This window comes from Cryptomeria japonica, chromosome 3, assembly GCF_030272615.1.
Source record: "Cryptomeria japonica chromosome 3, Sugi_1.0, whole genome shotgun sequence".
Lineage (NCBI taxonomy): Eukaryota > Viridiplantae > Streptophyta > Pinopsida > Cupressales > Cupressaceae > Cryptomeria > Cryptomeria japonica.
Window position 1 is genome coordinate 471259697 of NC_081407.1, and position 16650 is coordinate 471276346.

The window sequence follows — 16650 nt, forward strand, 5'->3', positions numbered from 1 at the left end:
TTGACTTTGAAAGAAAAGAGGATGAATTATGAAAAATTCATAGAGATTGCCTCGTTTTCATGCAAAACGAAAATGAGGACAACAACTGGCTTTAACTAGGGAACATCTTCTTAATCAAATGCAAGAATGATTTCAAAGGTGTAGAACCTCATATCTTAAGTGCCTTCCTCTAATCCATTGGGCCACAAAGTCAAGAGGCTAAAACAAAGGAAAAGAAAAGACCAAAGAGAAAACGAAAAGACCAAAAGGAACCACTACTCAAATATTTACAATGATCTTCCAAAAATTCTATTGAGCGAACAACTTGAGATGATGCCCATTATGAGGTAAAGCAAACAGGGTACCATCTTGATATGCCAAAAGATAACTGGATTCTCCACAATGTTGAATGATTGTAAAAGGTCCAATCCACAAGGAATCAAAAAAGGCTTGCAAATCACTTTTGAAGAGTTGGTCCTCATTGTAACCTTATTCTATGTTCATTTTGATTATTGTATGTGCATGAACATGGATTTCCATGGTGGAGGTAAGTATAGGTGATTTGCGTTGGATGTAAGTATTCTTAAAGCTCTAATTCTCTCTAGAGGTTTTGAAAACACTTGTATTGGAATGGAAGATAGGGGCATGTGGAGCAAAAGCTCACTCTTTTGGAGTTTTCTTCCCTTTTGAAGATTTCTACACGTAACCATGTGCCACTCTGTGTGTTTACTTCTTTTGCATCGTTTACTCTTGTTTCATGTTTTTTTATGTTTTTGCAACTGATATGAACTTGTTGCATGGTTACATCCTTTGGTAGTGGAGAAACAGTGTTATGAAGGTGCATTGCAAGGTTGATAAGTAAGAATTCATTGCTGGTGAATGCTAGAAGAGTATCTCCAGCACCTTTAAAATCAGTAATGAATGCTGATTCAAGTTCTTCAAAAAAACAAAAAGGTTTGTCACTGATTCTGAAAACATCAAAGATTGACCATATACAGAAACATTTGAAATTTCCAATGCACGTCTTATTCCTCCAATACTAAGAGTCATGAAATTTTTTAATTTTTATTTGATTTTTTTATTTTCAATATGACAATTTCAATAACAATTTGACTTTGGGTTGATTGGTTGGTTTTGTAAGGTTTTGTCTTTTGTAATCTTTTAGTTGTTCCTCTTGGTTGTTCCTTGATGTCTGGCTGTGCTTCTTCCTCTATCCTTTTCTTTGTACAGGGTTTTGGACCCTTTCAAAATCCTACTTACCTAATCAAAAACACTTTCCATAATCATATCCTATAACAGTAATCCAGATGTTTAATACCATTTTCAAGTTTCTGAATACAGTGATTTTTTTAATGTCTGCAAATAGCTACATTACAATTTGTGCAGAGCCTGTAACTTCGATACAAGTAAAGCATACACAAAATATTGATTTAAGAAATTTTCAAAATATACAAAAATGAGTAATGGCTGTATAATATTTCAAAATTAATAAAAATATTTTTGAGCTGAAAGATAAAGATTAAATAGATTAATTTCATGTGGTTTATCGTTTGTTAAAGGCACCATGTTGAAATAAACAATTTCAGTTGTAAGGCAACATTAATCAAATGGAAGAATTAAATAAGAGTTTTGACGGCAACATAAATGCATGTTTAAGAACTCAAAACATCATGTAACACTTTTGATACATGGCAAATGCCCCATATTCCTTAAACAATGAGCAAAATATATATGAAATGACCCAACTACACATGCTTATAATATCTATCAAATTTCATTTCTAAATGAATTAATAAAAAAATATATACTAAACTGATTATATGCTATTGTATAGAATCTGTAAAAACAAATGTAGAATGGTGTATGCAATTGAATTGAAAAAAATAATTGGTGAAACTCGCTTTACTGGCTGTAATATCTTTTCCGTTTCTTCGAATCAGGTGTTCCATGTACCTGAGGCTTTATACCATAAGTCCTCAATTGGAAGTTCTCAAAGGCTTCAGAAATTTCTTCAACCTGAACAGAGACAAAAATACACAACAGCGGATCCCCTAAGACATGCTGTGAAAAATTGAAAAATTGAAAATAAAAACAGAATCCTCTAGGATATTTGTCCTATTTACCAAATCAGGATTCTTAGAATACACACGAACAATCCTGTCTTGATATGAAGCTGGCAACAAATGACTGATGCGTTCTTTTGGGATGGTAAGCTTCTGATCACTTTCATAGTCCTGTTTAGAAAAAAAATTGTCAGTCATACCTAATAGTCACTATAGCATCTTGATTTTAAACTACAGTTAATTATCAGTCTTTCCTTCAAGAAACTTCCCCTGCAATCGAGATTATTGTGATATTTCTGCATTTGAGATAGGTTGAACATAAGGAACTTTAAGGAAAGGCATTTTCTCACTTGTGTATTGAGCCAACAAGTGAAAAATCAAATCTGGAAAGAATCTGTTACAATTATCGAAACTTGAGGTTCATTGAAAAGAAAATCCATCAGAAGTCGCTGTAAAAGTTTGTCTATGTATGTGATGAGGGTGAGCTCACAGAACTCATTTACAACAGAGATTAAACACTATTAAATATATATGAATTTTATTGATTGAAATGATCTATTACATACAAGAAAACTGAAAAATAGAGGATTAGATTCTCAACAAATTGCCACACCTTACAGCTCACAGTCCTCTCCTTTTTGAAGTATTCTGCACCTTCAATCTGAAAGTGTCTTTTCGCCTTCCTTCTTGTTCACAACCTACTTCTCTCCCCTATCTTTCTTCTACTCTGTTATCACCACAAATATCCTATAAATTCCTTACGTGCCTCCTTGCACCCACTTGCATGTTTTGGAAAGTGTAACTTCCATCACCAAGAATAGCTTAGCTTCTGGGAGTTGTAACTTTTGATTCAAGTGCTTGATTGAGCACGTTAATTTTAAACTGTAGTGTTTGGAGTGCTCTACGCACTGAAATTTAATTCATTCAATTTCCCCAAATTTTGGGGCCTCATTCCATCATTTAAAGCCTCAAAACTCAATTTGAAAGCTATTTTTGAGATTTCACAAACTTAAATCTTTACTAACTTCACATCTAGAATTGAACTTGGCCTGAAACTCACCCACAATGTTCATTACCAATTTGGAGCTTTGGATAAAATTTCAAATCCATACGTGCACAAATGTAAACTTTCTAAAATAGAGGCCCTGCTATTTTCAGCCCTTTTGTAAATTTTGGATGTTCTAGACCATTCTTTAGGACATTTTAGAGAAAATAAGCTTCATGGGTATTTGCAAAACCAAACTGAAAATAAAACAAATCATTTTTTTGGATGATACAAGATTGCTCTTACAACTCTAGATGCTCCTGCATCAAGCACCCACAATAGTTTGAGAAGTAACCTTGTCACATCTCCAATGTTTGAGGGAGACCAATACAATCAACCTCTGCTTTGGATAACCATGATGAATCTTCAATAGGTCTTCCTTTCCATTTGACCAAGTATTCTTCATGCTAGTTTTTTGTGTTTCGTTCCACATGATTATTCATTCACTTTACATTGATTTCGTGCTTTATTGGTGATTGTTGATTTATGAATTTGGGTTTTCCGTTATTGCTATTTCCTATTTTCATATTTTACAATTCAACATCCATAGATTCTATAGAGAACCTTTCCTTCCTAAGTTGAACAATAACCTCTTCTCCAACTTTTATTTCTTTGAATCTTCTTTTTTGATCTGCTTTCTCTTTATATTGATTATTCATTTTATTGAGATCCTTCTTTACCACCTCATGTAGATCCTTCATGTGTTCTAAAAAATCTTCTACATCTGCGCTCCTCTTCTCCTCATTATATTGATTTATGAATTTGGGTTTTCCGTTATTGCTATTTCCTATTTTCATATTTTACAATTCAACATCCATAGATTCTATAGAGAACCTTTCCTTCCTAAGTTGGACAATAACCTCTTCTCCAACTTTTATTTCTTTGAATCTTCTTTTTTGATCTGCTTTCTCTTTAGATTGATTATTCATTTTATTGAGATCTTTCTTTACCACCTCATGTAGATCCTTCATGTGTTCTACAAAATCTTCTACATCTGCGCTCCTCTTCTCCTCCTTAGCCATCTTCCACAACTTTGAAACATTTCTCAGACTACTTCCATACACAATCTAGAATAGTGATTTTCCTATACTCTATTTATTGAGTTGAATGCAAATTCAGCCTGTGGTAAAATCTAGTCCCATCCCTTTGGCTTTTCTTCTACCAAATATCTCAAAAGTCTTCTCAAACTTTTGTTTGACCATTAGTTTGTTGATGATGTGAGAAATTAAACTTCAAATCTGTCTTTAGATTCTTCCACAATGTCCTCCAAGAATATCCAACAAATTTTATCTGTATTTGAAAGTTGAAGCTATGCTCTTGGGTAGACCATAGTCTAATCACTTGAAAAATTCTAGCAAGAAATGAAATGTGCCATCTTAGAAAATCAATCAACCACCACAAAAACACAATCATGAGCTCCTATGGCACTGCCACTAGCATCATAATCTACCTGAAATACCTTGTTAAAATCTACAAGTGCAAAAATACGTTGCTTTGTAACTTATTGTTTCAACAAATAATCACTCTTGGCTTCCCCTACAGTCTATTTTAATTCTTTCCTATCTGCTCTTATTGTCTTAGTTAATGGTGCACATATATTGCTGAAATTCTTAATGAATTTTTTGTAAAAACTAGCCAATCCATGAAATGGTCTTATCTTAGTAATACTCAATGTAGAGAATTCTATTATAACCTTTACTTTCTCTGCATCCATCTTAAGACCTCCAAATTAGATTACAAATCCTAGATACACTCTTCTTCATAAAGTTGCATTTTTTCAAATTATTAACAATTTCTATTCTCTCAACCTTTCAAAAACTCTACGAACATGATGCATCAAATGTTCCACCAAAGTTTCACTGAAAATTAGAATATCATCTAAATAGACAATAACAACAAAATGCACTACCTTCTTGCAATTGAATACAATGATTGAAACCCTAAAAAGCTTTGGCACCTGCTGTCTATTAGGAAATAAACACTGCCCAGTTCTCCCAAAATGAACCCAAAAATCACATTATACCCAATAGGACGAAACCTTAACCTGTGGCATTGTAGTTGTATAAAATCCATGGTATAGAATCATTTCTACCCAAAATAGGCACCTCAAATAAAAGACACCAATCCAGGGTAGTTGAGAAAGCTACCATGCATCGACGATAGGTAGATACACAAGTAAACATAGTGCCATTATATTTGGCACTCAAAACCCATTTAAAGAACATATGAATTATTATAGGACTCCTTTGAAATATATCCTACTCCTTTTAAAATTATATCTACGTCTTGCAGTTATTGGGTTGTGACTTGTGAGAGGAACTTGGAACCTTGGATGTGAACATAGGTCTAAATGAGGTTTCGAGTTCCAAGAGGGAACAATAAAACCGGAAACTTGAAATTTGCATTGGGGGCTCAGGTTTTGGGAGTAACTTGGAATTGGGACATTGCACATAATTGACAGGTGTTAGGTTTCAAGTTGGAACGGCTTGGAACCAACTGAAGTCCAAACTTTGACTAGTATTACGAAGGTCAAGAGCAAAGGGGAAGTTGAAATTGGAACCTAAGGGTTCAAAGTTCCAATCAAGGCAAGTGGTGCTAGTGGACTCAATGTGCCAACTGATCACATGAAGATTCAAATGGTGTGCAAATGGAATAATGAAATGTGTAATCATTTTGAAAGACAAGGAAATTTTATAAGAATACCTTCAAAGCACATGGTGAATCGGTGTTTTCCAAATCATACCGAGACAAACTGGGAGTCTAACTAGAGCTGAACATTTCTACATTTCGAGTGGTTAACTGAAAGCTGAATTGTGACTGTAACCGTAATGATCCTGTTTAAGTGCATTTTCAAGACATGATTAAGGATGACTACAAAATCTTAGGGACTGCAACTGAAAGCAACTTTGAGCAAGCAAATACTGTAATATCCCAGATAAGATTATTACAATGATAATGCAATTTTTTGTGCAAAATAAGAACTTTACCAAAAACTATAACCGAACAACACAAAATTCTAGCTAGTCAACACCAAAGTTGCACAAACTTGCACCAACATCTCCTGCAATCTTTTATTAATTTAGATTTGAATTCTACAGCAAGAGGGAGTATTATGACAATCATATATATCAACAACAGTAAATACAAACTGGAATAAACAATGCACAAATCTCACATCCTGCCAAATCACATACACTGCCAACAGAAACAATGAAACTCTTCAATCATCTTCACAGCAAAAATGGAAAATTCCATATCTTGGAAATGATCTTGTACATCAATATATCAATAATAATAGTAGCACCCACAACAGCAAAAAGATTTGAAAGCAATATCGTGTTTCTACACAAAAGTGGGTGGTTTTTACATTGCATTGTCAAACTTCACCCATAAAGCACAAAAGCTAGCAACAATACTTAGAACTGATCTCTGATACAGAAACAAAATAAAAAGGTCGACACAAAATCCACAAAAAATCTTCGAATATTTGCAACAAAATCTATCTCAAAAAGAAGCTGAAATTGGGCAATCTCACTTGAAACTCTGCGCAACAATACCCTAATAGAAAGATAATTTCCTCAGCTCTTGGGCATGATGAAAAGATATAAAATATGAACAAAATCACTCCTCAAAGCAACAGCAACACCTACAGAAAATTGGAAGAAAAATGCAAACTTAAACCTACAAACAAACACACCACATTGAAACTAGCTGATCTGCGACAACTTGTGAAGCTCTTTTACACTCCTTGGATGAGAATTCCTTTCTGAATCAAAGGGTTTTCATTCTCTGGCCCCTATAAGTCATGTGTTTTCACCCACAAGCCATAATACTCTATGAATTTCCAACCGTAGAAGAATATTGCAGAACATGAAAAAGTTGAGAAGTAGAAATGGCATAAAGAACTTGAAATGTGACTTTGCTTGCAAATAAATAGAGGACAAAATCGAAACACCCCTCTCTTAGAAAAATAAATAAAATAATATTGTTTTCATCATTTTCCCTCCAAAGAATCTCACCATTTTGTTTATTATATAATTCTTGACCAAAATTAGACAATAACATCCCATATGTAAGCTATCGTGAAAACTAGTACCAATAATTGACTGCCACTTGAATACAAACCTCATAAGAAATCCCACAACCAATTTTGGATTTCTATCACCATAAAATAATAAAGAAATTTACAATTTGATTTGACTCCGGCTAATAGTCTCTAGAAGTATAAATAACATGAGCTCGAGTAGTAAATGTTAAATTATTAATTTTATTAACTCTCTTCTTAGTCTATGAAAATATTTGAATGAGCATATTTTCAATGAAATTAAAATTAATAAAAAATGGGGCATGACAAGTCTACCCTTCCCAAAATTGCTTGTCTTCAAGCAATGTAATCTCAAAATACTTTACTCCCTTCCAATTGACCAACTTTATGTCACAAGGTTCCCAGCTCTTCATAAGAAATTTGCATGTTCTATGGCATATATATAGAACCTGTATAAGCTTCTCAATAATGAATTTATTAAACTTTCTCTATAACACTTTGATAAATTGAGGATTTGTAACATTCATGCCTTCGAGTGGACATGAAAAGTCCATCCTTTTGGTTGTGATTACAAAACCAATGAAATTAAAGCACCATAAACACACAATTCCTTAAAAGGAACCATACTAATGAACTTATGATGAGTGACATTGTAGTAAAAATATCCATGGTACAACCAATTGATCAATGCACTAGCACCAAACAATTTGTGAAAAAAAATTCCGACATTAACCTTCCTTTATTTTCTTGTCCTCGTTTGTGTATATGCACTAGCACCAAACAATTTGTGAAAAAAAATTCCAACATTAACCTTCCTTTATTTTCTTGTCCTCGTTTGTGTATATGCACTAGCACCAAACAATTGAGACCAAAAACTTTTGAAATTTCTTATAATGATATAAATCCAATTTTTATAGCATTAAAGATTGTTATACTTATAATGGTCAATGCATCCTCCATAATAGCAACCTCCATAATGCTAAAACACACATTGTTGAAACATTGAAAAGAGACTCAATGAGTTGCGAGTCCAGTTGAGTCTGGGCTCAGACTTGGACTCAGTTGAGTCTAGGATAGACTTGCCAAACTCGCCAAGTCTCGTCCCCTGGACTCGGCCAGATTCAATTTTTCTTTTTAAGTCTCAAAATTTCAATTCTTTTTTGGTTTATGACATGCCCCTAGAATATACATGAAATATAACATTTAACTCCCCATCTTTGTCTTCAAGTTAGTCTCATTCTTTCCATCAGGATATATACATGAAATATAACATTTAAGAATAAGTCACATTTCGAATACTTAAGTTATATTTCGTGTATATATTGGCAAGATGTTTGATAGTGGTTTCAAATCTCTACGAGTTATAATATAAATTCTAGGTTTTCGAAGATCTTATAAATTTTCAGACTTAATCAAATTTCAATAATCAATAGGCTCCTATCATCATTGTCCCGCTCTCTCTATCTCACTCACTTTATCTGCCCTAAACTCTAGACCTAGTTCTCTCCCTATCGCTCTTCCTCTACCCCCTCTCTCTACCTCACTCTCTCCTCTCTCCCCCAAGATCTAGACCTGTCTCTCTACCTCACTCTTGCTCACCCTCAGACCCTTGCGAGGGGTGCTACCCTCAACTTCATTTTGGTTTTTCCCCCAAACCCCCATAAAACTATAAGTCTAAGCAAGTAATAGGCCAATGATGAATCATGATCATAAAAATCTACATAATACATATCCCTTGTTGCAAATTCATAGTTAAAAAAATATTATGGCTGCCACATCATCTAGGATCTACCTTAGACACCTTCGTAGGAAGGATATGTAGATAACTGATACTGATTTACATGTCATTCTCCATGTACCGCATGATGTTCATGAGTTCACCACCACAATATGTGCTTTCACTTCCATGCATGGCTTTATCTATCAGTTTTAGCTTCTGTTTGCATGCCTTCCTAAACTCTATTTTGCATGTTATTTCTCTAGTTTTGTCCCAACGAACAATGCATGATAGAGGCTGCAACCTCTACAAAAGACTGCTTAATTGTGATGTTTAAAACAATCTGCAAAAAAGTAATCGTTTCAGAGTTTGAGTCAATAAAAGAGTTTCCGTGTGTTTGTGATAAAAGATTTCTGTGTTTATTGCCTCTATTTCAAATCTACATATGGCATCAAAGCAGGTGTTGAAGATCTTTGGTGTGAAGCATGTTAGTCCCAGGTTATAGAAGTTGGAAAAGTTTGAGAAGTGTGAACCAGAGCTCATCGCATGTTTGAAGAGTTGCTGGCTACCAAAGGAAGAGAGGACATAGGTCCTATTGCAGCCGTCTAAGCTAAAGTTGTTGTTGTCAGTCAAAAAGAAGAGACTGCAAGTCTCTAAAGTTTGAAAGAAATTGTTACACAGTCAAAAATCAAAGACTTTATTTGCAAAGTTTGTTGAGAGATCAATTTGATGAGGAGGTCATTGTTAAGCTAAAGTTTGTTGAGAGATCAATTTGATGAGGCGGTCATTGTCATGTAATGTGAGAGGCTATGAAATTTCTTGGGTTTTTCACTTTGCCAAGTCCTGAGTCTCGAGTTGAGTCATGCTTCCTAAGTTTGATCCAAGTTCGAGTCTCATAACTTTGGTTGAAATACACACAAATAGACCCAAACTTCAATTCAATTTAAGAGATGTTAATTTCAGCTTCATGGACTAATCTAGAACCACGAGTATAGTAGAGGGCAACAATAGCAACATAAACACCACAAAACATTGAATATTAAATCTGTAAACAACCACTTCTCTAATAGAAGAAGATGTACTTCCTGAGACCATCCACTAGCACATACTTGTCATCCTTCATAATTTCATCTACAACGTTAGTGGCAAATATATCATTGGCATAATCTGCCACGGTAGGAAACCTTCAATCTCTATGAATGGTAGAAAAATACCAAGAAGAAATTATCCTAAAATTACACCAACAACCACATTTCCTATTTCCCATTTCTATGACTCATCACTCCAACCATACTGAACCAAGAAAGACTTGTCTCATGAAATCTATTTCTCTCACATAATCCTTTCAAAGTATATATGATGTATCCTTTCAAAGTATATATGATGTAAAAAATCTCATCATACCTAGCATAGCTCTCTTTTGAATCTTTGAATTTCATGTCTTCAATTTTCATGGGTTTCCATCTTTGCATTGTAATCATCAATGCACTATAGAAAATGCTTGTGAGAAATCTAAAATATTAATTTCATGAAATGAATTGATCACCTTTCAATCCTTTCTAAAACTTCTTGTGTAGCACCCTCTTGGATGCTTTGAGCACAAATGGCTTGAATCAAGTGTGTGATATCAATCTCCCATCTAGATGTTGTTGCAAATAGATTATGGTGGTGGAATGCACTCCAAGTTTTACGACTGCCTTCTTGATCTGAAAGTTACTTCTAGAATTAGCTAAAATGATGTAAAACTGCTAACTTGAATTTCAGATTGCCTCATTGGCTCCTTGCATTTGACTCATAAGCTGCAATCATTAACCATCTTCACATCATTTTCCTTATGATCACACATGATCAATTTAGATCTTCCACCATAAGTTGCTGATCTGAAAAAATTTAGTAATCTGAAATCCAACATTAATATCCAGTAAGGCAGCTTTTTCATGTGCATGTTTTTCCATTAGGTCATCTTGGAAGTGCTCCTTATAAATAAATAGTGCAGCAATTGGCAATAACAAATACTCAATGTGACTCATATAGCCACTGAAAAATACTTGTGTACATGTTCCTTGTACACATAAATCTGATGGTAGCTAGTTCTCAGCTCAATCTTTGAAAAATGATGAATGATTATGGCATAATTACAACCCATTGCAAACTCTAAGGTGTATTGAAATCCTCTATCGTAGATAGAAAACCCATTTCTTGTATCTTTCAACTTCTAGCACTCAATTTGAATGAAGTCCCACCTTTGCATTATCCCAAGTACTTTCTCATGAAACACCATATTCTACCACAAATAGATGTGAGAAATCTAAAATGGAAAATATGAGACATGATTTGGTTACCTTAATAGACTCATCAAATGCTTCTTGCAATGCACTCTCCTGATAGATCTGAATTACTATTGATATGATCCTTACATGAAAGCTTTGTAGCCTTGAAAACACATCGAGATTCCTTTGTAGCAAGTCTTTTCTAGTTCTTGGTGGATAAAAGAATCAATAACTCTAACTTGCAATCCATCAATTTCTTTCTCTAACATGTCCTTTTGAAGTTCCCAACCATGATAAGGATTTATATTTAGATCTTTAATATAGAAATGTTTGCATAAAATGATGAAAATTTGCTTTCTCTTTTTTATGTTAGGAACAATGAAACCATCTTGTGGAATATCATCCCTTTTGAAAACTCTTGTATGCAACTTGATCCCAAAAACACCTCTCTATGTTTAATCATAAAATATAGGACATCAAAATGACATGTATTTGTCTTACAACTTTCCCACCTCATGCATTTTATTTTGACTATCTTCATTTTGCCACCATCTAAAATTTTCCTTCAAATAAGGAACTTAATTTAAGGAACCACCTATAAATCTGAAACACAGATTTCTCATTACACTGTTAGCATGCACAAAGTACTCTATATGGTCCCTCAAAAACTCTTTTCTAGTCCATATGTAAGAGATAGGGAATCCAATCAAAATATCATGTTTTCTACCTTTTCTATTTTCCAAGTATTTACCTAGGTCCCAAATGCAAAACCAATCTTGAATTTTGAATTAATGAATCTACATGCCCTATGTTGCAATTTATATCCTTGACCTTATCATCGTGCTTAGAGTTCTTCCCAAGATGACAAGAAATTTTTAGTGACACAAGAGGGAACAAATATGAAATATTTGTTACCATAAGTTTTTTATTTTCGTTACGTTAGGTGATATTTCTTTTTTCCTACACATTATTTATATTGCTCAGTTTTATTAGGAGTGGTTAATATGAGGACAAGTGGCAAAATGCATCAGCTACATGTGTTAGTCTCTACCACACATGGGTAGTTGAGTTACACACCCTCTTTTGGCTTGTTGTGCCATCTCTCATAACCACTATTTTGTCCTTATCTGAGTAGGTTATGGGGTAGTTGGGTTTCTCACCCTCTTTTGGCTTTTTGTGCCACCTTTCATTACTCCTTTTGTCTTCATCTAAGGAGGTTATGCCACATGTTTTTGCATTTACCAAGTACGTAAAACCTTCCACCTTTTATGGGTAGTACAAGTTAATGCACCTCTTGGATGTATATGCCTTATTTTTGCTATATATACAACACTCTCCTCTCACCTTCACCACTTTGGCTAGTTCGGTGATACTTGGTGAAGGTATTCTGAGAGTTTTCAAATTTCTCTTGCCTTGTCTCTATTTTCTCTCATTTCCTTCATTCCACTATTTTGATTTTCAATCATTTGACCATAGTGGAGTTGCATGTGATCTACAACCAACATCAAATCTTGGCTCAATTCTCGCTTCTCATAGAATCTAACAATATTTTCATACCTTAGTTGCCAACAAAACACTCAACCTCTTTTGGTAAAACAGAATTTTTTGAGATATCCCAAAATAGTCCCAAGTGTATGTTCATCAATCAATGACTCACCATTTTAAAGTTTGAAAGGTGGTGCATGATTTGACACATCTTCATTCAACTTGAATTCTTCACATCCAACAATGGAACTCCTTCCATCTTCCTCTATATTTTGTTGCCACATGCAATCATTAGAAACCAATTAAACATTTTCTCCTAACAAAGAAACTTTACCTTCAACTTATAAATCTTTAATTTGCATGGCAGATTTCTCCATGTTTTGTTTCATCTCACTTCCTTGCATCTCTACTTCTTGTTCTTCCTTGACCTTCTATTGTGACTTTTGTTATGGTGTACCGTTCACTATTTTAGGTTCCTTGGAAAATTCTTTCATTTTTTACTTTTTTACCAACTTCCATAATATTCTCTCTATCATTGGATCATTTACCAATGTTGTGAAATTCTTTTGATATTCTTGAAATTCTTTCATAAATCCCATAATGGATTCTTCAATGTCTTCAGCTTTCTAAATCAAAATTATAATTTTACCCTACCACTAAAATATGATTATAGTGATAATGTAGATTTTTGAGCAAAACAAGAACTTCACCAAAAACCATAACCAAACAATATAAAAATCTAGCTAGTCAATACCAAAGTTGCACAAACTTGCATCAACATCTCTTGCAATATTTTATTAATTTAAATCTGATTTCTATAGCAATAGGGACTATTATGACAATCAAATATATCAGTAACAACATAAAATAGAAACTGGAATAAACAATGCAAAAATCTCACACCTCACTGAATCACATACGCTACCAACAGAAACAATGAAACTCTCCAGTCTTCTCCACAACAAAAATGGATATTTCGAACTCTTGGAAATGATCTTGAACAACAATATACCAATAATAACAGCAGCACCCACAACAACAAAAATATTTGAAACCAATATTGTGTTTCTACACAAAGCCGGTGGTTTTTACATTGCAAAACTCAATATTACATTGCCAAACATCACCCATAAAGCACCAAAGCAAGCTACAACACTTAGTACTGATTTTTGATGCTAGAAACAAAATAAAAAGGTCCACACAAAAGCTACAATGAACCTAAAATATCTGCAACAAAATCTATCTCAAAATGAAGCTAAACAAATTGGGTAATTTCACCCAAAACTCCACCAAACAATACTCGAATAGACAGATAATTTTTTCATGTCCTATGTAGGATCTGCTATAGCCATTCCCGAAGCGATATATAGGGTGTTGCCAGAGAGGGGGGGTGGGGCCATGTTTTGACGCTATAGCTAGAGCTGCATCGATCGGAGTTGCCATCTCCCGCATCCCATCATTGCTTCGACAAAGATGCATACTGCTACTCCCTCCCCAGGCGAAACTTTTTGCTCACCATGCAATGAAACTTTACAAGGAGGGCCGACAATACTCAAGCAGGGGTAAGTAGGCATATGCATCTGGGTCCATGTGGAATTCGCCCCTCCTGAGCAGATAAGACTGTGATAGTAGGAAAACAGGAATTGGGGGAATATGTAAAGGCGGACCATCGCAAGCAGAAGGAAAGCAGAGTGTCATTAATTGTTTCTGACCAAACCTATGGCTGAAGTGACGGTAGACAGATAATTTTTTCAGCTCTTGGACATGATGAAAAGATATGAAATATCAACAAAATCAACCCCCCTCAAAACAACAGCAACACTCAAAGAAAATTGGAAGAAAACTGCGAACTTAAAACACCACACTGAAGCTAGCTGATCTGCGACAACTTATGAAGCTCCTTTGCACACCTTGAATGAGAATGCCCTTCTGAATAACAGGGTTTTCATCCTCTAACCCCTGCAACTCATAGGTTTTCATCCTCAAGCCAAAATCCTCTATGGGTTTTCAACCATAGAAGAATATTGCAGAACACAAAGTTCATACAATGAAAAGTTGAGAAGAAGAAATAGCATAAAGATTCTGAAATGTGACTTCGACTGCAAATAAACAGAGGACCAAATCCAAACGCCCCTCCCTTAGAAAAGTAAATAAAATAATATTAATTTCATCATTTTCCCTCCAAAGAATCTCACCATTTTGACCATTGCAAAATTATTGACCAAAATTAGACAATAACATTCCATATGTAAGTTGTAATAAAAACTACTAACAATTGACTGCCACTTGAACCTATAGGTTACAGACCTGCTCATAAGAAACCCACACCCCATTTTGGATTTCTATTACCATAAAATAATAAAATATTTTAATATCTAACCTGGCCCCAATTAATATTCTCTGAAATTATAAAGTACCTTGAGCCTGAGTTGTAAATATTAAATAAATTATATATATTATTAAGTCCCAGCTTTGTCCACGAAAATATTGGAATGAACATATTTTCCACGAAATTAGAATTAATTAAAAATGGGACATGAATACAGAGGTTTTCTTTTCCTTTTATCTACTTGGCCTTGCATATGAATGTGACTAGAAATTCTAGAAATTTCATGGTTTAAAATTTGTAAGTTACATCCGATCCCGAAGTCAAAGAATGACTTAAATTAGTGTCATAGAATCATATATATTAGATTAAATGCCAAACAAAATAAAAAAAATTATGTAGGCTTCCAATTACTATCAAATTATCACTGATATCATGTTCACAAATTACAATATAGCTTTTAAAAAGCCATCTAGCTGATAGCTTGATCCTATCACTGTGGGTGAGGCACCTATTGAGGCTCTTGTTGAGGATATTGCAGCTATCCCATCCACTTCCACAACATGCAAACAACAGCAGCAAAACTTTTCGAGTTTTCGTCATAGACGAAATTTATGATTCATAATTTTTATTGATATTGAAACTTGACATTCATATGTATTGAGAGGTTGAAGAATATTTTTAAAAATTTATGTATTTTCAAATGTTCAATAAATTTGCCAAGTTTTTACCCAAGTTTTTGCCCAAGTTTTTGCCAAGTCCTGAGTTATTAGATTTTTAGGGTCTGCCAAGTTATTGTTGAGTCTAAGCTTTTCCCTATCACTGTGGGTGAGGTACCTTTTGAGGCTCTTGTTGAGGATATTGCAGCTATCCCATCCATTTCTACAACATGCAAACAACAGCAGCAAACTTTTTTGACTTTTAGTCATAGACGAAATTTATGATTCATAATTTTTATTGATACTGAAACTTGACGTTCATATGTATTGAGAGGTTGAAGAATATTTTTTAAAATTTAAGTATTTTCAAATGTTCAATAAATTTGCCGAGTTTTTACCAATGTTTTTGCCAAGTCCTGAGTTATTAGATTTTTTGGGTCTGCCAAGTTATTGTTGAGTCTAACCTTTTCCCTCATGGAGGAGCAAGAACTTTTCTCCGATTTTATGGATCATGAAGATGCTTTATTTCTTTTCTTAAAAGCACAACCATTTCCTAGTCCTCTAACCTATCTCCAAACAGAACAATGGTACCTTGGGAAGAGGAAAAGACAAAACCTTATGCTAAGAAACTCTACATACAAGGCTGTGATTCATTGAAGATGGCAGTCAATGGAACATGGGTTCCCTCCTAACTAGAAGCAGGAGTAAGTGTTTTGCCAAACGAGTTTACAGACCATAATTCCTTCCTTTTGAAGGACTAACCATTTCTCTTAAGCCTCTTTGTTCCTCATGCAATTTCTTGGTTCCTTTTTGCCAAGCTTCTTAGTTTCTTTAAGTTCCTTCCTAGCTGTTTCCTGGACTCTCTCCGCCTTCATTAAATTTAATCTCTTAGTTTCTAAATTGTTGAGCTCTCTAGTCTCCTTGGTCTAAAGCTTTCCTCTTTGGGTCTTTTATTCCCTTTTTGAGAATGGGAGTGGGACCTTATCCAACAATTTACCTATCAAATAAATGCAAGAAACCTTAAGGGAAAATAAACCTGTTGTACATACAGTATACAATAT

The 16650-nt window shown here is 34.3% G+C and overlaps 1 protein-coding gene across 6 annotated transcripts in view; it reads right to left on the bottom strand.

Annotated features, from left to right (window-relative positions):
- Positions 1–1682: 1682 nt before the first annotated feature.
- Positions 1683–16650, bottom strand: part of LOC131041362 (uncharacterized) — a 122112-nt gene continuing 107144 nt past the window's right edge. For all 6 annotated transcript variants that reach the window (XM_057974406.2, XM_057974404.2, XM_057974403.2 and 3 more), the window contains 2 exons: positions 2103–2213; positions 1683–1995 (listed from right to left, as the gene is read on the bottom strand). In XM_057974406.2, the coding sequence (XP_057830389.1) occupies positions 1956–1995; positions 2103–2213 (151 nt within the window). In that variant the 3' untranslated portion in view covers positions 1683–1955. The remainder of the gene's footprint in view (positions 1996–2102; positions 2214–16650) is intronic.